A 27,543-nucleotide genomic window follows, 5' to 3' on the forward strand; every position below is an offset into this window, starting at 1 on the left:
ACTTGATATACTCGCATTCTAAAGCTGATAATCAATTCGTGAAACGAACCTTGTATTTTCCATTTTAATCCGTTGACACGCTATTTGCTGAGCGATTGACCACAGAAATTCACTAGCTTGGGCAACGGAGACGAATTTTTATAATATTTAATTCCTCAAATGTAAACGGACACTAACCCGTACAAACTGCAAGAACGGTTTATCCACAATTTTTGAAAACCTTTTATCCTTTCACAACAATTGTTTTGAATCTATGAAAATGGACTGTTTTGTATGCTTTGTTCAGCTACACCATTTATACCTATAAATGTTATGACACAGTAATCTGATTTGTATTGAATTAAAATGACTAGCTTTAGTTGCATGAATTTTCATTTTGAGACTCATTTCATTAAATAACAAATGCAATACACATTCATTGTTTCAGAGCACCATAGCAGTGACTAATAATCAATTAAATATTTAACAGTAGCAATCATGTAATTATAATAATGATTATTTGTCTTTACTGCTAAACATAACTGACAAGTGTTTTCATGATCTATGTAATAAGGAAACCTATCACGGCAAGTAGAATAGTTCATAAGTTATACCAAAAATTACTTTACAGTCATATCATAATATTTTTCTGCTACCCGGTATTATTAAAATCAACCAGTTAGTCATTTGTAGACGTCATAGTATCCAACACAATCATTGGTCTATACAGGTTGCTAGACCTTGTATCTGAGAGATTAAAATTAAAGTAGTCGAAGTAACTGTATGAATGGTGACTATAGAAGTGTAGTATTTCAAAAAGGGAAAATAGATTAGGAAGATAAGAAGTAAGGAACGTTATTAAGAAACAAAATTTATAAGATAAAGAAGAAATAGATTCGTAGGTGTGTTACTTACACTTGTCAATCATATGTTACGATAACTATACGAACGTCAACAAAGACGTTTGAGCACATTTATGTACAGTCAAGACTAACAATCCTGGGATTTTTAGGATGACGCCTATATGAGTTTGATTATTTTTAGTTTTTTTCCAACATAATTGTAACTAAGCCAACACAAAGTTTAGGAAAGGGGAATGATCATAGATATATCTTTAAAATTTAGTAACGAAATTCAAGAAGAATAAAGGTTCCCCAGTGTAGTGAATGCTACTCACAAGGCTGCTTGTAAGTAGTATGCAGCGCTACGTGGCCTCAAAATTTTCATAGTTGTCAGATGAAGTGAATAGTTTCAGCACATCAAAGGCATGGTGTAGACAGAACACTTGATGACTAGACGAGATGACCATTTGGATTTCAGAACACCGAGAGATTCACAAGGATGATCAAAGGCAATGTATAAGTATATAAGCAATTTGTAACCTCTTTTTCTGTCCTTTATCCTACTTTAGAGGACTTGTAGAATGATGGGTTCGGTTAAGTGGTTTATTCAACATACTATAATCAGGCTTAAATGTTTAAACAGATATATTATCAAATTAAATGGAGTAAGTGATATAACTTGAATTATCCAGTCGTACAACGTCGACTGTTGTTGAAAATCACTTATTTTATATATTCGTTTTCGTTTCTATCACAAACCAGATAAAAAAAACTCTCACTCAATATTTTAATGAAAATAAGTATGTTTTTGCTAATCAACTATGTATCCCAATTAGGGATGATGAAAATCTAACAACTGTTCCATTTGTTACTGTTCAGGTTTGTTATTCGTATTGATGACCATAGTTGTAGTTACATTTTTACTCCCAACTTGATATAAAAATATGAAGATAATCATTCGTTGAATTGGTTGGTAAAACTAACTTAATAATGGGAAGTCTGGGGAAACTAACAGTATAAGCATTTTCATACAGTATGTGAACTAGTTTCCTTTTCATTTATTTTCTCCATTTAACTGAATTTCTAATCATTGGGAGAATTTATGCATATAATTTGGCTGACTCATTCAATACTGTTTAGTAAAATAATCAATTAAATGATGTACAGAATGAAAATTTGTTATTAAAGATTACGAATCTTAGCTTAAAGGAAATTGATGGAAATTTAATATCAATTTTACATGAATGTATATTTCCAACATATTTTCTTAAATTAACCAGTTAATGATGAAGAGTATGTAAAGATTTTCTGAAATAAAGTTCAAAAGTATATCGCTCAGTATCCTTATTTGAATTTTATCACGATAGTAACCAATTCTTACTCTTTTCATAGTTAACTATTGAGTTAAAACGAAAGTTTTTTGTTTTATTATTACCAGAAAGTTTACAAAATCAACTTAGTTGACATGCTCTTTTTCATGGAATCATGTTTGCATAGCTAATAATTTTATAATTAATGGTTATTTGACATAAAAGGAGTGGAGAATGTAGGGCTAATTAATTTATTTAAATCTGTCTGAATTCCGTGACTGTGTATTTACAAGTTTAATAAAGAAACTGGATTAAATAAAAATCGAAATTTAACGGTTAAATAATGGTATCTGTATTCTTTCACGATGTCTTACTCATCAGTAAGTATCTTGTTTCTGCTTTTTTAATTTGATATCTACTGTCGGCGGAAGGTACTGTCAACAGCAAGACATACCTATAATCCAACGAGTAATGTTAGTTCATTGTGCATCGTCAACTATAAGTACACTTTATGTCTATACATAAGATTATTTAGTGTTTGTCTCATAAAACAATAATGCATCTAGATCGTCATAGTTCCTTATGAAATCACTTAAAATTTCTTAAAGCATAAGCATTGAACTGATGTTTTACTTCAATCCCTTTTGATCTAAAATATATATGTTCACATGTGAATGAACTAAGCAATAATACTACGAAACTGTGTGATGAGAGTTAGCTCTGCGTTTTATTATTTACTTGTCTGTTCTATCATAATTTTTGTAGGTGGAATTCGAGCATATTTCAATTGTAAATATATTCAAAATTACCAATAGACAACAATGTTTCCACTATTGTGATGTATGAAAAGTAATAAACTATTCAAGAGAATGTGTGACTGATTACGTGATTAATTAAGTAAAAAGCACGAATTTATAATAAAGTTGCAGGTACTGTAGTAAATAGAATAATTATATATATATATATATATATATATATATATATATATATATATACTACCATAACTAGTGGGTCAAAGCTTAATAAAATAGACATCTTTGAATAGTATATAGCAAGAAATTGTGGGAACTATGAAGATTCAATTATCTCAACAGACTTTTCATACTAACAATAATTATGTCCTCACTAATAACCAACTCCGAGGGATATCAGGATCTTTGGTGAAAAACCATGACCATGTTAGGCGTGAGACAGTTATCTATCACAAGCGATTGAAGATGATCAGTCAATACTAAACATAGAGTAAAGCTACACGTGGAATCTATTGGATGGTGGCTCAAATTTTTAAAGGCTAAGTTCGTGGAGTCCTGAAAGTACAGAGATAAATATTAATGAAGAACCATAAAGCCCAGTTAGATGAGCTGGCAATAAGACTGACGAATTCAGATGAAGGAATATAAATCGCTACCTTTAGCTAATTGAAGTTACATGTTGTTATGCCAGATCAAAATACCTAAGGGACAATGAAATATGGAAAAAAATCGTTAAGAGTTTCGAATGAAAATTTATTCTATTTCTCTGAGTTTTCTGAAGCGATTTTTTTCTAATGTATTTATACTTTCATGGTATGCACAAGATCCATGAACATAAAGCTCTCTTCTGTTTACATATATTTGACTTCGTCCAGCTTAGGCAAGGTTAATCCAAAATCGAAGATGCTTTCGAATCTTTTTCTAAGCGTATCATTGATAGAAATTTTCCGATGATATACATCCAATCATAACTTTATAATGCGTGGATTAATCTGAAAATGTAAAACTTGGATTTATTGATACAAGTGGAATTTCCAAAGTCTCATTGATACAATATTTTTACCTGATTTTTGTATAGCAAGCAATCAAGCAGATGTTGTCTGAAGTTTATTAGAATAGTAATAATAAATAATAGATTTCTTATGTACATTGACAATAAAATTTGAAACCTAACGGTCTTAAGTGAATATGTAACAACCGTAAAGTACATTCAAACTAACTGAGTGTGGATGGATTGTCTGATATTTTGCTACACATCTTTGTAAATGTTATCTAATTACTATTATAAATCACCAAGTTTTTCAAATTCTTAAAACGTGTATAGAGCTGTTGTATCAATAGAAGATACAAACTAGTGAATTCCTGAATTTTAAAAGCCAGCATATTATCTTATATTGATTTATACTACAAGAATATTATTTTAAACAGGTTAACGTTTCCCTATTGTTAACTAATTGTTCTCCCATGACTTACTTCCAGTTCATATTGATGTACTATTTATTGTTTATCGGTAGCCTAAATTACGATATATATACATTATGTTATGTTGATACTGAAATTATTGAGATCAGATACCCCTGTCTCGTATTTCTTTAATTAATACTTAAATAATGTTAATCAGCTAATAAAATTATTAAGATAATAAAAATAGGACGAAACGGCCGTCCAGTGCTTTCAGGTTTCCAAAGGTGGTGGTCTAACATCAATCGGTTCATGATCTCAATCAAAAAATAAAAACAATGATGAAACTTACATCCATATAACATGATGATGATATCTCCTACATTAAGTCGTCAGTTTTTTTTTCACGAAGCGACAACTTATCATCTGAAGCTAAATGTTTTCTCTCCAATACTTCATTTAAGTACAGAAATTAAAGTTGCTTTTCAAAAATTGACCGCCTAATGTAAAACGACAAGGGTTAGTAAATTCCTTATTTCCTTTACAAAACTAATCAGATATTTTCCTTTAGTTTTCAGTTGGGTGGTCTATGCTCCTCCATGAGGGGTAACGGGCATAAGTAAGTAACTTCATCCTTCAGTTATATAATGAATAAAATTTTCATAAAATGAGTACCCATACCATTATATATACTTCGTTCGTATTAAAAAAACCCACAACTAATATAAACTTCATTTCGTAATCTATGAGCTGAAATACTTAATAATAATTAACCTTATTTCACAAATTCCCTTCATAGAAACCATTTATACATAAAGATGGTTAATGAACAACAACAACAACAACATCATCATCATCATCATCATCATCCAGCTAAAATACAAATTATAATCGTTTGTGTTGATGATGTCATTCAGAAGAACAATGAAAGCTTAATGATCAAACCATTCAGCTCAAAGAACAAAACTTTATAAAAACAATGACTTTTTACTTTTAAATGGATAATTTTCATAGTTAAAAAAAGTTATGTAACATTTATGGTTAAATCATCAGATGAATTAAAGAATCAATTAGGCATATAAAATAAACTCTAAATAAATTGACTTAAAGCAAAATGTAGATTAGTTATAAAATAATAATAAAAAAAAACAACAACAACCATATGAGTAAAAGAAGAAAACGATATAAAATTGTTCTTTACTAATATATTAGATGAATGATTAATGAAGCAGAGAATATAAATAGGCTTTTAAGCCTTCAAGCGTAAACTATGAGAAACTATGTAAAACTTTTTAAATCTTAAATCTTTTATATGGTTCTAAATTATGTTACAAATAGATATTTAATTTAATGAGATCAATTTGTTAAATGATAATTGTGAAATCTATTACGTATATTCTTTATTGACAAAATGCAATTTAACATTTCAGAAACAAAAATTACCATTGTAAAGAGAGAAGTTTTAGTTATATAATATACTGTTGTGGGCCACGGTAATTTTACATTAATCTTTAGAACAATCAGACACCATACAAACCTTCACATGACAACCCAAACAAGAGAGCCAGACAACTCCCAGACTTAAATTTTATAACCCGAACATTACAGCTTAATCCCGCTTCACAGGAGAACCAGACACTATATTGGCTTTAACGCTACAATCTGAATAGTACAGATCAATCCTGTGGCGCAACCACACAGGTACCAAGCACCCTGGTAGTGGTAAGTAAGTAAGTAGAGAGAGGAGTAAACTATAAATTAAGTTAACTAACTACTAGCTGATTCACATATTTTGATTATTCAGTTACATTTATACTATCCTTGATATAATCTAAAATTTGATGAACATACTGGTTATTGAGTATTTAAATATATGAAAATCTGAAGTATTCAACTTATTTCATATATATATTGATTAATAACACCTGTTACCTCCATTGGAGCATAGGCCGCCGACCGGCATTCTCCAACCCACTTTCTCTTGGGCCTTCCTTTCTAGTTCTATCCAATTGTTGTTCAGTCTTCTCATGTTTGTCTCCATTTCTCGATGTAGTGTATTCTTTAGTCTTCCTTTTCTCATCTAACCTTGGGGATTCCATGTGACAGCTTGCCTTGTGACACAGTTGGGTGCTTTCCTTAATATATGTCCTGTCCACATTATATAAAATGTGGATAGGACATCTTTGTACATGATTATGATCCTATAAAAATATGACTATTTATTATCATAATTATTAACTAATTAAATACTAATTTATCAAAAGTTTTTGAATGAATTGAAATATTGAAATCTGTCAAGTGTTACATTCACTAATTATGTTATATAATTTCAGGAATATGTATTTATGACCAATCTTTCTAAATACCAACTGACATATAAAAGTGAATTCTGTCTGGGTTTTTTTGGTATGATGGATAAACACTCCTACCTTATGTAATAATGGTATCTCATGTAAAAACAGATCGGAATAAATAGAAAAAAAACTTTATTCAATTTTCATGTATATTTATCGAACACATAATGATTATGAGATGGTGGAGGAGATTTGTAGCTGAGGTGGATGATTTTGACGGAGTTTTGTTCTCTGAGCTTGTTGATGTCGTTCAGAAGAACTACGAAAGCTCCACGACCAAATCACTCAGCTTAGAGAACAAAACTCCATCAGCATAATGATTATGGTGATTAAGTGAATATTCTTAATGGTATCATTGATTTATTATAATAACAAATTAATTATGTATTAATTAGCAATACATAAGAAATAATTTTCGATCAATTAAATAATAATGCTCTGTTCATTTAAAACATCTGAAAATAAATATTTAATGTCAATGGAATATGATCGTCTAGCATTATTATCATTAATCTTGTTTAATTATTTTATAAATTAATGCATTTGATCACGAAACGATTTCGGCTAGATAATTATTCATCTATCTATTAAGAATTAGTTTATAGAGATTATGAATCGATTGATGTTAAGTTACCATTAAAAACATGAAAACAATGGACGGCCGTCTCGTCCTAGTATGGGGTTTCTCAACATTATGCACTCATGATCCCGAGTGTGGGGTTCGAACCAAGAACCGTGGTTTCACACGAAAATGCTTAACTTCAAGACCACTGAGCTGGCCGGCATCCGATGATGTTAATGTCTAACTTCAAGCAATCCACGAAATCTCATGACCGTCTTCCATTGTCTGAGATAGATACCTGTGTCTACCTGACATGGATTAACTCCACTGGTCACGGCTTCTCAATAGATTTTCGAGAATTCCCTCACGATGCTAGTCACTAGTGAGCACATGGTGATTATCAGTATGAGGTTGTGGAGATAGTTGAATTTTCGATTGAGATCAATTGATTGATTGAAGTTAGATAATAACACCGTTAAATATCGACTCAGCTGTCTAGAGTTTAAGCATGTGCACGCAAAACCGAAGGTCTTAGGTTTGAATACCGAGAGCGAGATCGCGAGGGCGCAATGCTGAGGAGTTCCATGTTACGACGAAACGCCGTCTAGTGCTTCCAGGTTTTCAATGGTGGCCTAACACCACTTGATTCATGATCTCAATCAAAAACTTAACAATCTCCTCAACCTCATACTGATAATTAGCTTAGAGAATAATTTCAAATGTTCTCCTGAGAAGTCATAAATTTTAGTATTCAACTATGTTGGAAGTGATGTAATTATCACTGATGACAAAGGTTAATCATAATTTACAGTGCATCATGGAATCGGTTGAAATTCCGAATCTGTACCATTGGTTCCTAATTTAATGGGTTTAAAGGTAAGGTTAACACTAAGAAATTTTATGATTCGATGACTGGTTGAGCTGTCCATATGAAAACTGAGATCAGTACAGATGTTCACTATTCCATGTTCCTAATTGTTCTTTATGGGAAATTATTTTACAACAAGGTAAACTGAACTGATTTCTATAATCAGTCAATTAAAGAATGGAACATCTATTAACTATCTTATATTTGTCATCTAGATAATCTCGTCAAAGCAGAGGACCTCTACTTGACTGTTTCATGATACCTTTCGTCTATTACAAGATTTGCTTTCGTTACTTAATAAAGCTAGATATTAATTCTATCGGGTGTGCAACGTTGTGGAGTTTTAAGTGCACAAAGGAGCTTTTTTGACGGAAGCGATATTAAACATATAATGGAATGGTACTAGACCATTGAAGTGCCCGTTTTTAACTAACCAATTTTGTGTACTTCAACAGTAAACAATGTGTGCATTTGAAGGCCAGAATTTGTTATAATACTAAAATTTCCAGTAACTTCAGTTAAAATTCACACTTGATAGATCAAGAAATTATCAGCTTTTAAGACTGAAAAGAACACCAAATTTATTTTGAGGGTATTCATAAAAATGATGAATGTTTTGAATACAACTATTAACATTATCAATAAATATATTTTTATCAGAAGGAGTTCTGTGTATATTATAACAATTATAATAGTTGAGATCATGATTCAATTGAAGGCATCCAGTGCTTCCAAGTTTTCCATGGTGGTCTAGCTTCAATTAATTCATAATCTCAACTATTCAAATATATTTTTATTATATCATAATGAGTAGAAAAAATATATTTCTGACGTCTTGTGACGTAATGTATACTACTTCTTCAGAGTAAATAAAACTGTTAACTCTATTTACATATTCTAATAAATTAAGATCATATGTGTTCATTGTATTTTCTTAGTTTTTATACATTGGTCCATTCTAACTAATATAGTATGTTTGAGCAAATTTATGAGTTAGTGTATCGTTAGATACATATGTGGTGCGTGCTACTTATATTGATCAGAAGATGGGGGAAGATCAAGAAAGGAAGAGCGGGAACACAATGCAATTTGTAAGAAAACGCATAAACAATGAAATGTGAGACAATGAATTGATGATTGCAACAGGAACAGTTCGGTTTGATATGATGGATTGATATTTTGCAAACTAATGATTTACTATATGGTTTTTCTATTTTACCAAGTAACTCTGTAATTTTGTGCTAAATACATTCGATTGTCCCCACCCGTGTTCTGCTCACTACACATATACCATTGAGTTACGGCTTAAATTCACCACAAAAGTAGTACATTGTAGTGATTAACATTTTATTTATTGTCATTGTTATGATCTCCTTTCACTTTCTTACCATTAGGTGTTTAAGTTTAAATCTGACATAATGTTACCTTTTTTTTATTAATGTCTAAACAAACTTTTTCCATTCACCATTGATTTGACCACATTTTATTGATTTGTATATTATAGAACTAAGTTGTAAAATTATGGCATAACTTTATTACTTGACGGAAGCACATGATAATGTACAATTTATCAGGCCTTTAGACAATTACGTTATAATATTATGGACATTACAAAGAAACAATATACGTCAACAAATGAAAAAAAAGTTTCACTCAAGCATACGGATATCATAAACGTTTTTAGATGGCAAATTAATCAATATATGTAAGGAAATTTTCTTCGTTCATCAACTATTACTATGTTCCCATTTAAATTATTTCTCAAGAGATGAAAAATGAATTATTAACTTAGCTTTATTTAAAATAATGGTACGAATCTCAGAAATAGTATTAATTATAAAGAGAAAAAGTGGTTAGTATTTTTTTGTGTTTATCTTTTATGAGCTTTTATGTAGCTTCTATGATCTATCTTTCTGTAGAATACGAGATTGGGTTGATCGATAAGTATTTCAAGATATTAGAAACAAACAAACTTAGATCATTGTGGAAATATAACTTGTAGTAGTTGGAAATAGGAATGAACAATCTCATTCAGTTTGTGAGCAAAAGTATAATTCTCAGGACTGATGGTTTTATATAAATTTTCATAAGCAAAATATCAACATAAACCAGCGAACCCTTGGCGATAATTCAGCTACAAATGAATATATGCTGTCAAATGTTATATATATATATATATATATATATATATATATACTATGTGGTCAGTAGTCGAATCTTCTAGAGGTCATCATTCCCCTTGAAATTATAGGTAAATATTACTAACGAGTGCCAAACAAAACGAAACCTGGGTTTTTGGTGTCCTCTTAGCTACTTTCAACTTCCACCTTGTATATACATATGCTGTACGAAGAGACACCAAATTAACTGGTTAATAGAAATCTGATAAATACTATCAAGATGTACACTTGAAAACATATTATGTAACAACAGGATCCTGTTGAGCCATGAATTTGTTGTAGATAAAACTAAGTTATTATTAAATTGTTAGTAAATAAGCAAACATTCGTATATTAGTGTGTGAAAAAGATCGTACGGAGTCTCACAATAGGATGAAACAGCCGTCCAGTGCTTCCAGGTTTTCAGTGGTGGTCTAACATTAATCGGTTCGTGATCTCAATCAAAATATTATATTTTTATTTCTTCCTTATTGCTATTTATCGTCAACTGAAGTTTCACAGTAAGTTTGTCTACGAATAGTTAGTTATCTGTAGAAAATGAATGATCCAACTATTTGAAGAAGATATATTTCAACCTATATATTTGTTTGAGCTAGTTGAAATATTCCTCGTTATCAGCTTATTCGTTTAAATTTAGTCTATACTCATTCATTCCATGGTTTATTCATGCCAACAGAAGTTGATAGTATCTATGAAATTCAATCCATTCTAACACCTTAGATTTTATTTTCAAAATATAATGAAATATATCTTATAGTTAAATAATAAGAAGTAGAATAATTGACAAAGTAAAATTACCTAGATAACATCTCCACATGTTTCAGATTAGTAGACAATAATATGATCATCATTTGTGGGTTCCTATCATTTTAATATTATTGGTTAGGTTTATATGTCCTTATATCTATCCTTATATATATATATTTCTCTACCCAACAACACATGTCTATTTACAGATTGTTTCCCAATTGTAACTGTTTATAATTTTAAAAATCCTTTCAAGGTCATTGAACCAATTTCACGCATAGAAACCTCAGTTCTTCTCATTTCAATACACTCACTATACTAGTTATCATTGTTATTATTATTATTTTGTATATATATATTTTTCACTTGATGCTTCATATAAAAGCATTATCATAAATTGGATTAACATTTTACATTGGCATAGAACAGGGTTTTTTCCTTTCTATTTATATATTTACATGAGTTCATGGTGTATAACTTAGACCGACTTGTTTTTATTATTTTTCATTTTGTATACACATATTTCAGTTTTAAAAGGATTATACAAAGTTTTCATTGAACATACTATTTCTAAATGAATACCGGATGTTTATATGTACGTATGCATATACATACACTTTTTTTTAAAAAAAAAGATGTTTTAAAGTCTGAATTACTAGACTAACTGCACAAATCAACACTTTGTTTCAGTATGCACAATAGGGGAACTTTCAAATGGTCTGTCTGTATAATAGTCAAACTGCATTAATACACAAATATATATGTATATATATGTATATCTATGTATAATATGTGCCTTTATCGCTCACAATTCGAAGATTCTTTGACCACATATGATGGTTTATACTTTACAATTTATAATTTTCATCATGGATAGGTGCTTTGAATTAATGAATACATAATTTAAAAAAAGAAGAGAAACATATATATATTTCTTGAGTTAATCTGTATCTAACCACTACGATTGCTGTATATACTACAAGAATTACTTTATCATTATGGATTTCTATAAACATGAAATTGTGGATAATTAATATTATTAACCTCTTCTAAATCAAACTCCAACTATATCAAAGTTTACTGATTAAATAATGAATTATTTATACTGCCGTTACTATCAGTTAACGTTCATTTTATGTATTTTTCATTGGGTTTTACTATTATCAAGAAAATGTCTAGCGGTAGATGAAATTGAATTACGTCTTCGTATGCGTGAAGAAATTGCACCATCTACACGTATTGGTTCAGTTATATCAAGTTTACCCGTTAATTTACGATCACAAATGCATTTTTTAACTGATAGTACATTTTTTACAGTCACACCAACAAGTGGTGAAATACGTGTTGGACGTTTAGTTGATAGAGAACGACTATGTCCGGAATTTAAACTTTGTTGTGGTGTGATTACATGTGAATTAAAAGCTAGTATTTTTGTAACAAATAAAGCTGCGGGAGAATTTGCCGCTAGTGTTTTATTGAAAGTGGAAATTCAAGATCAAAATGACAATAGACCAACATTCAATGCACAAAGTCAGACAGTTACTTTATCTGAAGCTACTGCTGTGGGCACATTAATAAGTATTAATGCAGCGACAGATGCAGATATTGACCCTGAAAATCAGATACAACGTTATACTCTTGTCGAACCTACAGGCACATTTAAACTAGATTTATCTGGACTCCCTACAGTTCGTTTAGAATTATTACGTCCACTTGATAGAGAACAAGTATCTGAATATAAGGCAAGCTTAGAAGCATGTGATCCTGGTGCATGTACACGACAAACACTAGAAATCCAAATTCTTGACGAAAATGACAATAGCCCACGTTTAGCAAACACCCGATTTAATAAACGATTAATTGAAAATATTCCAGTTGGTACTGTAGTATTACAACTGAACGCTACTGATATTGATTCAGGAGAAAGAGGCAGGGTTATGTACAGTTTTCATGGAAAAATTGATTCCGATTTAACTGAAACATTTGAGCTTGTTCGAGATACCGGTGAAATTAAACTAAAAAGACCGTTAGCAGCAAATATACGTGATAGCTATGAATTCAAAATTATTGCATGTGATGCAGTAAATAGAGCATGCAGTGGAGATGAGAATTCAACTGCTGACATCACATTTACTGTGGAAGATGTGAATAATTTCCCACCATCAATTCATGCTGTGGCTGCAGGAGCAGCACTAGTTACTGGCTCAATCGATCAAAATAAAGGAATTGAGTCAAAAACAGGTGAATCAGATCATAACAATTTCAATGAACCAAAACCCGGTGACGAATTAAGTATCTTAGAGAATTCTCCACCAAGTCAAATAGCAGTTTTAACTGTTCGTGATGATGATACTGGTGATAATTCTAAAGTATCATGTTCGTTAAATGATACGAATAGTAACATATTATCAAACGGTGAAAAGACCACCCAAAATTTTATACTTACTCCTAGTACTCCAGGAATTTATTCATTACGTACTGCGAAAGTATTTGATTATGAAAGTGAATCAACTGTACGTACAACAGTTGTTTGTCATGATTATGGTAAACCACAACAACTAACTTCAGCTAGAGTGATTACAGTACAAATAATGGATGTTAATGAATTTCAACCGGAATTTTCACGTCGTGTTTATGTTAGTCGAGTACCAGAAAATGCACCACCAGGAATGGATATTCTTACAACTACAGCATTAGATAGAGATAGAGCTGCTATTTTAAGTTATAAATTTGCACCTACTTCAACATTATCATTTAATGAAGAGGGAAAAGATTTACATAAATCTGATAGTACACAAACAGACGATGGAGTTTATAAACATTTTATTATTGAATCACAAACTGGAATAATACGAACAAGTCAAGTAAGTCATTTCAAAACGTTTTTTAAAATTTTCTTAATAAAAAAGAATATTTCAATAGTTGAGATCACGAGTTAATTGAAGCTAGACCACTATGGAAAACCTGGAAGCACTGGATGGCTGTTTCGTCATATTGTGGGACTCTTCTGCAGTGCGCATTCACGACCCCACATCGCAGGATTCGAAACCAGGACATGTCAGTCTCGCTCGTGAACGCTCAACCACTAGACTACTGAGTTGGCCGGTATCCAACCGTGTTAATGTCTAACTTCAACTAATCCACAAAATTGAGCAACATATCCACCATTGTCATCAGTGAGTTACCATCTCACAATTGACTCGGTTGAACTCCACTGGTCACTACTTCTCATTAGAACTTCAGGATATACATCTTGAATCCAGTCACTAGCGAGCATATGTTGATTCGTATTGTAGTAGTTTCAATAGTTTAGATCATGAGGATAATAAAATTGGTTATTCATTTTAACTATTTACAGATTATGTTTATGAGTTGGAATTTTGTTTACTAATAAAAAAGTGTATGAAAAATTAACAACAAAAAATGTTTTGACCTTAGTTTATTCAAAGTTTTTCTCCTTTGGAACAGTTGATGTCTAATTTCCTCCTTTTAAAGATCCATCATTCTTGTTAAATTGTAGTTTTGTATATATATGTGTGTGTGATTAAAATCTCTTTTTCTAATTTATAATGTTTGCCTAACAGAAACATCCACACTTATCTACAGTTTTGATAGGATTTCTTTGTTTTATATTCAGTTCTGAAAATGATCTGAGAATATTAATCAGATTTTAGCACATTATGGTACTTTTTTTTGTTATCTCTATTTATGTAGTCCGGATTGAAAATTCGATGAGGATGATGATAGATTGAATATTTTACAAACATATTTGTCCCTAAATTTGATCGGATAGTTTCACAGTATTTGAGCGCCGAGTTAATGTGAGACATTAAAGAGGAAGAATGTATTTGTAAAATCCCAGCGAATGAATTTGAAGTAAATCCAACGTTTCGTCTGGAAATATATTTCCATGAAAAAGCTTGGACCAGATTACCAGACAAAACATTGAATTTACTTCAAATCCATTCGCTAAGATGTTACAAATACATTCTCCCTCTTTAATATTCATCCCTATATGAAGAAAATACTATAAGAAATTAATTTAACAGCATTTAGAATTATTAGCTTCAGTAAAGAATGAAAATAATCATCGTTAATGAGTTAGGAAACTAGGATTGAAGAGAGTTAGTTCAGTGTTCTTTGATTTTCATTGGTTGCATCATTTAGTCAATCATAGAAAAATTGGAACCTAAACAAATATAATTTGATCGAACTAGCCCTACAATAAAAGTACAGTTTAAAAATTATTAAATTGAATACCAAACTTCTATAAGTAGTTATTGTATCAGCTTCAGAAAAAAGAATTAATCATAGATCATGTGTATTTACCAAATAAAAGATGTAATATAATTTCAAAACTTAAGATCTAGGGAATGACAGAAAAGGAATATTTCACAGATTGAAATCATGAGTCAATTGAAGCTAGACTACCATGGAAAACCTGGAAGCACTGGACGGCCGTTTCATCCTAGTATGGGACTCCTCAGCAGTGCGCATCTACGATACATCTTTTCCATTGTGAGCGTTTATAAGCCACGTTATCAGCTTTTTTTAAACAAAGTGGGTTTATAAATCAGAATTTTCGAAAATTAAATTATTTTTGCAAATCTTCCACTTTCATCGAGAAAGACCTGTTTATTTGCCATCTTTATAAAGGTTTAACTAAGGATTTCTTTATATCTTTGATTTGTTGTGTAAGATTCTGATATTCTATTTGCAATAGTGATAAGGGTATGAAAACTAACCGTAGATATTCAATGGCATACTCTTAGATATTGTCGAAAATAAACTAATACGAATGGTCTATTGCATAATAAACACTTATTCTGAATTTCGAAAACAAAACAATGTAATGTACACTAAGTTTCAACCATAACACGCTCTAATTTCGTTGACTGCAACCTTAAAACAATTCTTTCTGAAATATTTCTTAAACCTGACGACTAAAGTATATCATTATACAATTAAATGAAGAAAAAAGGGAATGGGATAATGCATTTAATCTTGTCCATCAAATATTTTTCATTACATTTTTTTGTTTAACAGTAAGACATAAATATGAAACTAAAAATGATAGACTTAATACAATAATAGTTCTTATTACGAGAAATGTTTTACGGCCTTTATAACAGTTTATACTTACCATTTGACCATCAAAATACTTTCATCAACAAAAAAAACTTCAAACTTAACATCGTTAGGCAATGAATATTATACACTTACTTACGCCTGTTACCCCTCATGAAGGAGCATAGGCCACTCACCAGCATTCTCTATCCACTTTGTCGTAGACAATTCTTTCCAATTGTTTTCAGATACTATTAATCCTTTTAACATCTACCTTCAATTCTCGGTGCTGTGCGTTTTTCAGTTTTTCTCTTCTCCTTTGATCTTGAGGATTTCAACTGACGGACGCAGTTGGGTAATTTTCTCAATGTGTGTCTTATCCACTTCCAGCGCTTCTTCCTAATTTCTTCTTCCGTTGGGATCTGGTTTGTTCTCTCTCACAATAGATTGTTGCTGATAGTATATGGCCAACAAATCCAAAGTATTTCGAATAGAAAATAGTTAATCAATATTTGTATATTTCGACGATGGTTGTGATAGTCCTGTTGGAATGATGTTAAATAAGTTTAGTATAACTTTAATGATCAAAATATAAATATTTATTTTTACAGAATTTATAGTATATTTGTAATATCCCAATGAGTAGAAAAATTAGGTTTTCTGACGTTTCGTGGCTTAGTGTAAGTCACCTCTTCAGGGAATAACAATCTACCCAATGCTCAATTGATTCGAAATTATCAAATCAAACCTTGGTAGTGATACCTATTTGATAATTTGCAATTTGTTTTTGATTTGAAATGTTTCAAGTTGCTTGATTTACATAATTCAAAAATGGAAATGAATTATTTCAAATATTTCATCATTCTATTTTAAAATTGATGAGTTACCTTAAAAATAAATTGAAGAAAAACTAACACTCTTGCCCCGTTTCTAGTCTAGTTGGCCTTTTATTTTTATATATAAATGCTTTTAACAAGTATATGTGTGATCAGATTGTTCGAAATGTATTGCGCTAATATATCACCTAGTTCTGATAATCATCGTCTTCTAATTACATTATCGAAATAGTATAATTGTGTTTGTACAATCAACAAAAATGAACTGTAAAGCTTGAATAATTGTCAACGTACATTTTATCAGTTTTTAATGGGTATCGATAATATATCAACTTTCTAATACATATATATTACGTGGCCTCTTGAATGTAAATGTTATTTCGAATAATGTATCACTGTCTTTTCCAATATACGTCTATGAAATAGCTTAATATTACAATTTTGTGCTAACACCTAAACAAACAAAATCTTAAAGAATATCTTACATTTTTTAAAGAAATATGGCACGTAAAAATAGTTACTAATAAGATCTTTCTCAGATCGATTTCGTTGCGTTAAACTACTTAAACAGTATTCAAAAATAACACGTCTATAAGTATGTGTTTGTTTGGTTAAAGAATTACTTGTTAACATGTCAACGTAAATTTCTCTCTGCACTGATTTTTACTTATTTATTTATTTAGCCTGTTACGCCCCCCCCAACGGGGCATAGGTTGTCAACCACCATTCTCCAATCCACTCTGTCTTGGGCCTTCCTTTCTAAATCTCTTCAATTGTTGTTCATTCTTTTCATATCTGTCCCTATTGTACGGCGTAATGTCTTTTTTGGTATGCCTCTTCTCCTTTGGCCCTGAGGGTTCCAGGTGAGGGATCACTTTGTGACACAACTAGGTGCTTTCCTTAATGTGTGTCTTATCCACTTCCAGCGCTTCTACCTGATTTCTTCCTCCATTGAGATCTGGTTTGTTCTCTCTCATAGTAGGTTGTTGTTTATAGTATCTGGCCAACGGATTCGAAGTATTTTGAGTAGACAAATGTTAATAAACACTTGTATCTTTTAGATAAAGGCTTTCGTAGTTCTCCAAGTTCCCGCACTATACAATAGAACTGTCTTCATATTTGAGTAGATGTAAATGTTCCTTTTGTCTTTCAATTATACAGATGAATAATGTGACTAAGAAATACAACTGATTATAATTTCCTACTATGAATCTTTACTATTTCCATTCTACCTACTGTAATGTTCCGCAGTGAAAATATTTATTACACAGAGATCGAAAAAGAAGAATGTCATTTCATATTGTACATGAATGATAACAGAAAACTAAATACGAAAAATAGACCATATACATTTCAGAATTCGCTTCACATAGTAAAATTCAATTGTGTCAATGTTAATCACTTGATTTATTAGTCTTAAGTCATTTCAACGAACTAAAAAATCCAGTCAATATTCTGTTGTCCTTTCTATAATAGAAAATGTAACAGAAATTACATTTGACGTATTTTGTTCATTTTTTAGAGTAAAAATCTATTTTGTAAGTTTACAATATACTTCCTTCTCCACTATAGCGTTAGATTAATTTACTGACATTGTCTGTTTCATATTCCTTATATATATACATATCCAGTTTTTAAGGAAAATTACTAATATCTGATTATTGATTTAATTCGACATTCTTATCATATTAGAATACAATTGGATAAGCGTGAAATACTGATTGTCTAAGAGTAATAGGTCAAGTGGAAAAAAAATATATCACAAATTTAAAGGTATTCGTTCCATATGCTACCGTTTAAATCAATCGATATAGATAATACTAGAAACTTGACATGGTGATACACAAAATAATTTATACTATTTTCATGTAACTGGGTCAATTTTCACTGAAATGTAACATATTATTATCGTTGTTGTCTGTTATTAGTTCCATTCGTTTTATATACTATATCACATATGAAACATAACATTTTATGATGTTTGTAATGTTTTAACTGTCCACTTTACTGATTCTAGGATAATAGTTCTGATGATCTTTAAAAGAAATAAAAAGAGAATGCAACTAGACTGTTATATTTTCTAGAAGTTTTATTTAAAATAGACTAGATTATAGAATTGTCAATTTTCTTTTCCTCTTTCGCAATATATGCTAAGTTTTGTCAATTATTTTGCTTTGAGAATGATACAATATTGGTACTCAAGTTAAATTAGACTATTACATTTTTTACTACTTATACAAATACTAATGTTAATATCATTCCTGAGTGTTGATTATGCGTTTCCCTTAATAAAACAGAATTAAAATGGAATAATGGAATAAAATAGTCTATAATCTCATTGAATAAGAAAAAGAGAATCCAGCGAAGAAAATTTTCTGTTCAATGAAATCCTATAAACATCCATTTACCATATAACTATATATACGAATGTACAGTTGAAGTAAATGATTTCGTCGAAAAGGAATAATATATTTAAATATCTTGACTGTATATCATGCTTTATAAGAACTTCGATATTTAAGTCTGCATAAGTTTACAAGATACACTTTTGAATATAATATTTCACTGAAGATTGATCACATCAACAAATCAGTTTGCTAAATGTTTAACTAATTCACTATAGGATAAAGTTTTCTTTTTTTCTTGTTGTTGTCTCTTTACCCGATATTCTACGATTATATGAAACTAATTTTCATATTTCACTGGTTGAAATCATGAGTCAATTGAAGCTAGACCACTATGGAAAGCCTACAAGCACTGGACAGCCATTTCGTCATATTGTGGGACTCCTAAGCAGTACGCATCCACGATCCCGCCCCCCGCGAGATTAGAACCCAGGACCTATCAGTCTCACGCCAGGCGCTTAACCAACTAGACCACTGAGCCGGCATCAAACGGTGAGGAGTCCCATACTAGGACGAAATTGCCGTCCAATGCTTCCAGGTTTTCTATGGTGGTCTAGCTTCAACTGATTCATGATTTCAATCAGTGAAATTTCTAAAATCTCCACAAAATCCATTTTGATAATTTTTATATGTTATGAATCATTATGATATAAAACTAAATCATCAAGCGAAAAATAAAAACATATTTGCTTGTACTTAATTACCCCTTTTTCATTCTTCTACACTCTATAGCTGTTCGTCACTCTTAATTAAATAACTTATGCAAATGAAAATTGTTTCACAAAAAAAAATAATAATTTCATTAGAGATTTTTATATTAGTTCAAGTTATTATTGATGATAGTATAAATAATGTTCTTATTACATTTATCCTAGTAACAATGGAAAAACTAGTCAGAGATATTTATACACACATTTTTATTCACTTGAGATATTATCTGTTTTTTAAAAAAAAGAAAATAGATATATATTAGAATATTCTATAACACACTGACTTTTTCTCATTCCCGGTTTAAACATTCATATATTAATAATACCTAAGAAAAGAAAAGAATATATATATATATATATATATATATATATATATATATATATAGAAGAGAAAATTCGAAGTATTTTCTTATTTTTTCATGTTAAGTAAATTATTAGAAAGTAGGGTTTTTGTGGAGATTGTAGTAATTTGATAGTTGAATTCATGTATCAATTAAAGTTAAACTATATAGAAAACCTGGAAGCTTTTAGTATAGGACTCATTAGCAGTGCATATCTACAATCCCGCCTGCGGGATTTGAACCGTTGGGTGCTGGCTCAGTGGTATAAAAGTTAAGCTCTCACACACGATATAGGGGATCCCAGATTCGAATCCAGCTGGCTGGATTGTGGATAAGCACTGCTGAGAAGTCCCGTACTAGGATGAAACGGCCGTTCAGTGATTGAAGGTTTTCCATGGTGGTCTAGCTCCGAGTGGCTCATGATTTCAACTATTGAAACTACTACAATATCCACAAAACACCTTCTGACATTAATCAACATATGCTCACTAATGACTGGATTCAAGAGGTATATCCTCGAGTTCTAATGAGAAGCAGTGACCAGTGGAGTTCGACCGGGTCAGTTGTGAGATGGTAACTCACTGATGACAATGGTGAATGTGTTGCTCAATTTTGTAGATTAGTTGAAGTTAGACATTAACACGGTTGGATACCGGCCAACTCAGTAGTCTAGTGGTTGAGCGTTCACGAGCGAGACTGACATGTCCTGGTTTCGAATCCTGCGATGTGGGGTCGTGAATGCGCACTGCAGAAGAGTCCCACAATATGACGAAACGGCCGTCCAGTATTTAAATTAAGTAAATTAGTTGAACTCAGTAAGAAGTACTGATTCTAATTATTATTATTTCGCAATGTATTTTGATATTAAAATAGTATTTTCTTAAGGTTTCTAATTAATTTAATATTTCTATGGTATGAGTAGTGAAGGTCAATTTCATGCAAAACAGAAGAAAAAGCATAACAGTGCAATAATGAATCAGAATGCAAGCACATTTGACGAAACTTCGTATTTTGTTGAAAATGATTTCAATGATACAAACCATATAAACTTTCATTTTGAATTGATATTTTGTAAGAAAAATTGAGATTAGACAGTTTGAAATATTCTTTCGTGTATTCTGAAAAAGACAAATATACTTTTATCATTTTTATTATGAGTGACAATGACTAGAATATACGAGATTGTAATTCTGATGTCTAAAGGTGGTGATAGAGTTAGGAAGTAAGCAAAACAAGCAGTTAGGTCAATAATGATGATATGTTTATGTACATTTTATGTAAAGGGCTGTAAAGATTGTTGAGTCTCATTAAAATCATGAACCGATCAGGTTGAAAGCACTAGTGAAAATCTGGAACCACTAGAAGGCCGTTTCGTCCAAGAAAAGACTCTTCGGTGGTGTGCTTCCACAACACGGAGTGTTGAATCCAGCACCTGTCTCGCGCGAAAGCGTAATCTTTAGACCATTGAGTCGGCATCCAAAAATGGTACTATCTAAATTAAGTCAATCTACGACTTTCCATGACCAACGTCGTTTGTCTTACGTCGGTCACTGCCTTACACGTATTAGCTTTACTGGTCACGGTTTCTTGAAAGCATTACGGAAATGTCCTCTCAAAGTTAGTTACCAGTAAGCACATGATAGTTCTGATTGAGGGGTTGTGGGGATTGTTGAGTTTGTTTGATTATTAGGTCTCACAGAGTGAACACTTTCTAGAGTTTAATCCGTTGTTGGGTTATCAGTACGAACATTTGAAAGTCATATACGAGTAAGAAACAGATATTCAGCGCATCTTGGTTATCCGCATCTGTCTGGCTTAATCCACTTCGTGATACAAAATATGTTCAAGCCATCGATTATCGACATTGGCAGATCATGAATAATAAACCAAATATAACTCCACTTCGTATGTAAAGACAATGGTCTTCCTCATGTAAAAAACATGGGAAGACTTAACAACTCAAATTTATGGTTTTGGTAGAAATCGTTGTTGTATTGTTGACCTCACATTGAGTTCTCCGTACTGTGATTACTTAATTAAGTTTGAATAACAATTAGAAAGATCAAGTTCATTAATGTTTGTTTTCACTCCGTAATTCACCAAATTTATGTTTCTAAGTATGCCCCGTAGAGAAAAATAGAAGTTTTATATAACTTTTATCATCAATAAAACCAACATGAACTACAGCAGACAGATGAATGTGAAGTGAAACACAAATAAGAAATTGAGTTCACCTAGTCTAGACTACTTCAATTTTAATCAAAGTTAAATAAATTTGTTTTACACCTTTTTCTGTTACGAACCCCCTGCTAATTACCTATGGTCAGTTATTAAGAAAACTTCTGTTGAGTAATATAAATCATTTCAAAGTTAGCATTATCAATAAATAAAGAATTGTGAAAATCATTTTCATCTCAAAATGACTCCGGCTAGATAATTACAGAAAACTATAGAGAGCTGAAAGTTAGTTTCACTTCAGTTTACGAATATACAGTAGTTCTCTCCAAATATATTAAAGGCATTTTAATGTTTTAATTGATTAAGCTTTGTTGAATGCAAGGGACTAATTGTCAGTGGGATTAGTTTATTGCCTCCTTATATCATGATTGATTATACACTGAATTCGATTGATATTTCATCAAGCTAAAGGAAACAAGCGAAATAGTTCAACAAAAGTATCCCACTTGATTAAAAGTTACGATAATCAATTTCCTTTCATGCATATAAGAAAATTGTACAACAATTCTCATTGTACTTGACAAAGTAATTGATTGTTAACTTTAAATCACACTGTACTGCATTAACATCATCATCTCACCAGGATATTTCAAACTAGATCATAAAATATTCAAGAATTTCCGTAAGTTCTCATAAGTTGAGAAAATGAGTTGATCAATCACTCTACGTCACCACTGTTCAGTGTTAGGTTAAGGAAAATCTTGCACTGAGCACATCCGAATATCGACTGTTTTATAAAAACCTTATTCTTTTAATGTAAGCTCTACCTACACTCCTTTACAGGATATTCCGTTTATCTTTATATCTCATTAATAACTTCCTCTTTTCTGAAGGTGCAGTCATTCACTACCACAGCGTCTGCATATTTATCACTTCTGACAAACCCTAGATGTAACTGTATCATTCTGAACTCCAACCAAATAGTATGTTTTAAGACAAATGGATGATAATTCATTTTATATAAAAACACAGTTTCGCTATTATTATTTTAACGTAATTTAGTTAAATACTTTTTCATTTTCTGTCACTAGCTACTTTACCTAATACTTTAGTAAATTATTTCGAATCGAATAGCTAGTTGTCTTTTATTGAATGACTTTTATTATTGTGCATCTAGTTAATAATCACTCATGACATATTATATTTAGTCAATTAATATATGAATAGATGAACTCACTCACAGCTCAGAACCTGAAGCACTGATATATTTGAAAGAGTTTTGTCCTGTGATGTTTACTATGTCAGAAAATTCTTACAATCATATAATAACTTTCATTACTTACTCTGTAAGTAGAAGAAGATTTTATAAACATTTGGACGACTAACAGATATTATCGAACTGAAAATAACTTAATACTGATTGTTCCCAATCCATTGATTACATCTTCACTTCTAGCCAATTTAAGTTCTAATGTGATCATACACTCAATTCCTCAGGTATCCTACTTACCTCGAGCAGTTTGTCATAAAGTTAATCACCAGTTGTATTGATCTTAGTGAGTCCATTAAATTCATAACCAAAACAGTAATGTTATTCAGTATCCATTACTTCTCAATGAATTATAATTAAGATAAATTTTCTAAAATTAATTATAATTAATTCATGGATAAAAGAATATAATTACACCGTATTACTTTAATGGTCAATGTATATAAATAGGATTACTTGTTAGATCAGATTCAATAATAAAATAAGGAATTTAACAACAAAAAAAACTAGTGTAATTAATTTACTAATGATGTTTGTCTGAATAGTTGATATTTGTCAGGAAATAAAATAAAACGCCCACATAACAATAATGAATAACAAAACAACAATCTCATTTATATTAATTGTTACCATGACGAAAAAAAGATCTTGAAAAAGCTGCAAATGAACATCAACTATCAATTATGAATGTGTTGTGTTTTTTTTAAATATTTTGTTGAAAGTAAATTCTATTTTTGGTCTATTTGATCGTCTTTTCTTTGACTACTTCGTGTTACTACTACTACTACTATTACTACTACTACTACTACTACTACTACTACTACCTCTGTAGAAAAGGAAGACTTGGCGGGGAAAACCGATTGATTTTCTGAGCAAAATCACGTAGTAACTTTGTGAAATATGAAAATCATACATTCAATACATCAATTTTATATCTTTCTTGTATCGTACATCACACTACTACTATAACTACTACTACTACTACTACTACTACTACTACTACTACTACTACTACTACTTATATTTATGTTTATACTACTTAGTAAATGCAACCATATCTATGGCTTCTTTAGAAAAATCACTTGAAGTAAAAGTTATGACTACGTATAGATTAACAACAATGATGATACACTTCAATATTAGACGTGTTAAAATTCAAAAGCGATGAACACTATCTAAGTGTTACATAGAAAAGTTATGCATTTTAAGTGACAAAAAAACGACACATAGCAAACAGTAAAAAAAACCAATTGACTATATACTGATTGACAGTTATTTGTTTGTTGTTGTTTTTTCCTAAGTTTATAGTAAAAACGAATGGTAGCTTCTGTTATATAAAGAAAGAAATGATAAATGTATGATAACTTTTGTAACAATTCACTTCTTCATTTTTCTTTCTCTTTTATATCATCTCATCAATCAATTCAATTGAGTAATTGTATATTTTACAATTGTCTTCTATGAATGATTAAATGAAACTTGCTTATATGTTTATAGGTTTGTCTTAATAGTATTTTTTCCATAAGAAAACAATAGGTTTAATTTATAGAAAAAGAACATGGATTATAAATTGACCATTCATTCATTGTAAAATCTGAAACTACGACAACAATTGAGACTTCCTTCTGTTCTCTTTATTAAAGAAGGTGTTGATCTTCACTGATTATTTACTCAATACTGTTATTGTTTTTTTAAATAGTTGTTTATGTATTCAATGTAATATTTTGTTAAGTAGGAAAACACTCTAATTTGTGTCACTGTAAAAGCTTATTTGACAGAGTTTACGTTTGTCTTACGTAAATAATGTAGGTGCTTGTAAATTAAGGTAACATCAGTAAAAGAAAACAATTTGTTTTTTTACAGAGGATAGTGGCTAGCAGTGCAATCCAGGACATGCCTTACGTCCTATTTGGGACTCGTCAGATGGATGTATCTGCACCTCAGAGCTGATGTAGCTAAGTGGGTAATGCGATGGCGTTTGGATCGAAAGGTACTGGGTTAAAGTCCCAGAGTGAGTATCAATTCTGAGATGCAGGTACATTCAGGTGACAAGTCCCAAATAGAATGATATACGCCTCCTGGATTCCACTGCTGGCCACTATCCATCTTTGTTTATAATGCTTATGAATTAAGACAATGTCGAGGCAATCCGCACATATGCACATATGCGAATAAGAAACTGATCAATTGCTGTCTTAAACATCAATTGGAAGATTCACTTAAACAATACCAAGTGAACTTGTTGATTTTAATTTAGAATGAATTATGGAAATTAACTAAAGCGTGAGATTGAAATAATGGTAAATGATATCAAAACCATATGTTATAAATTAAAATGCTTCAAGTCATTCGTAATGGCTTGATATGAATTAAACTACTGAAACATTGAAATAAACCATTAGATCAGAATGCAGATTACCACTTAATGTAATTGTACCTAAGTGGCAGCTGATATAATATGTGGAAAAATTGATTGAAGAAGGTCATTAGACGTAAGTTATTTATTACTTACTTACGCCTGTTACCCCTCATCGAGGAGCATAGGCCGCCCACCAGTAAGTAAGTAAATGGTTTAATTTCTTCAATCTGTTTGGCGAGTTTTCTTCTACGGGATAAGGTTACCGACTTCATGTCCAACGTTCCTCCTTTACCCGTGCTTGGGACTGGCAGTAACTCTAAGAGAGCTACAGGCAGAGTAAGTTATTTCATTATTTAATAAATGATTATCAGTGATTTATGGCGAAATTCAAGAAGCATATTTTACTTCACTGGAAGATTCATGATCTGACTTTTCATGTAGTTTTTCTAATAAACCATCTTAGACAAAAGATCAAAATATTTTGAAACATTAAAATTTCTCTGATAATAATTAAAATGAATGAAAATAAGCTAATGATTTATATAAGTTTACTAAGATTCACGGTGTTCAGCATAAATATTAGTTAGACCTACAGCTCTTTATCTTCGGTTATCATGAACATAAACAGGCAAAGAAACATGTAAGAAGATATTAGTCCAGAAAAACTATCTGTGTTCCTTTACAAATGAGATGAAAGTGTGAATGATTTTAAAAAAATTAATGCTCGAGTGGCCTACACTCAGTCGTAGATAGGACAGAAAGTGCATCCTAGCTAGCTTCGATGATGATCTTGAGAAACGGTTATCACTTCAATGTTTTACGTAATGGTCAATGAAACTGTAATTCATGAACGAATCAATCAGATTCAAATTAACTGGTCTTGAATTTTAACGCAAAATTCATTCAATCATTTTGTTAAGTAGAGTTTTAGCATTTAAACTGTTGTCAATTCGTGATAAAAACCATAAATCTAATTCTTAACTCCAATCATCAACCGTAGATCATGATTCTAATTCCTCACACTGGTTAATAACGTTCATTTAACACTAATAACTAGGTGAACATTCTCAAAGTTACCTTAGTATCGCTCAAATGTTGTCAATGAATTATAGTCCCACTGAACATTCGATAACATGTACGTTGTTCACTTAACACCCTTTATTCTTTGGATAACAATCTAAATATTTAGATTTATCAGTGACATATTTTACCATCATTGATTAATAACACAAAAATAATTAGGATGTACTAAATGCATAAAACAATATAATACATCAGAAAAAAATAATTTTAATTATTTGATTCTTTTTCCGTAACACAACTTTATTATTATCAAAGGTTTGTATAATCCTTAATAAGAAAAAGTAATCATACATGAAACC

General features: G+C 30.9%; 1 protein-coding gene across 3 annotated transcripts in view; it reads left to right on the forward strand.

Annotated features, from left to right (window-relative positions):
* Positions 1-11,279: 11,279 nt before the first annotated feature.
* Positions 11,280-27,543, forward strand: part of PCDH8_1 (Protocadherin 8) — a gene marked incomplete at its 5' end in the record, with an annotated part of 63,046 nt that continues 46,782 nt past the window's right edge. Inside the window, 2 exons of one of the 3 annotated variants that reach the window (XM_051212023.1) lie at positions 11,280-13,859; positions 21,277-24,065. In XM_051212023.1, the coding sequence (XP_051072162.1) occupies positions 12,087-13,859; positions 21,277-21,279 (1,776 nt within the window). In that variant the 3' untranslated portion in view covers positions 21,280-24,065. Of the gene's footprint in view, positions 16,711-21,276; positions 24,066-27,543 lie in introns of those variants that run through there. The other 2 variants (XM_051212024.1, XM_035732363.2) reach the window with 2 other exon arrangements.

This window comes from Schistosoma haematobium, chromosome ZW, assembly GCF_000699445.3.
Source record: "Schistosoma haematobium chromosome ZW, whole genome shotgun sequence".
NCBI classification, from domain to species: domain Eukaryota; kingdom Metazoa; phylum Platyhelminthes; class Trematoda; order Strigeidida; family Schistosomatidae; genus Schistosoma; species Schistosoma haematobium.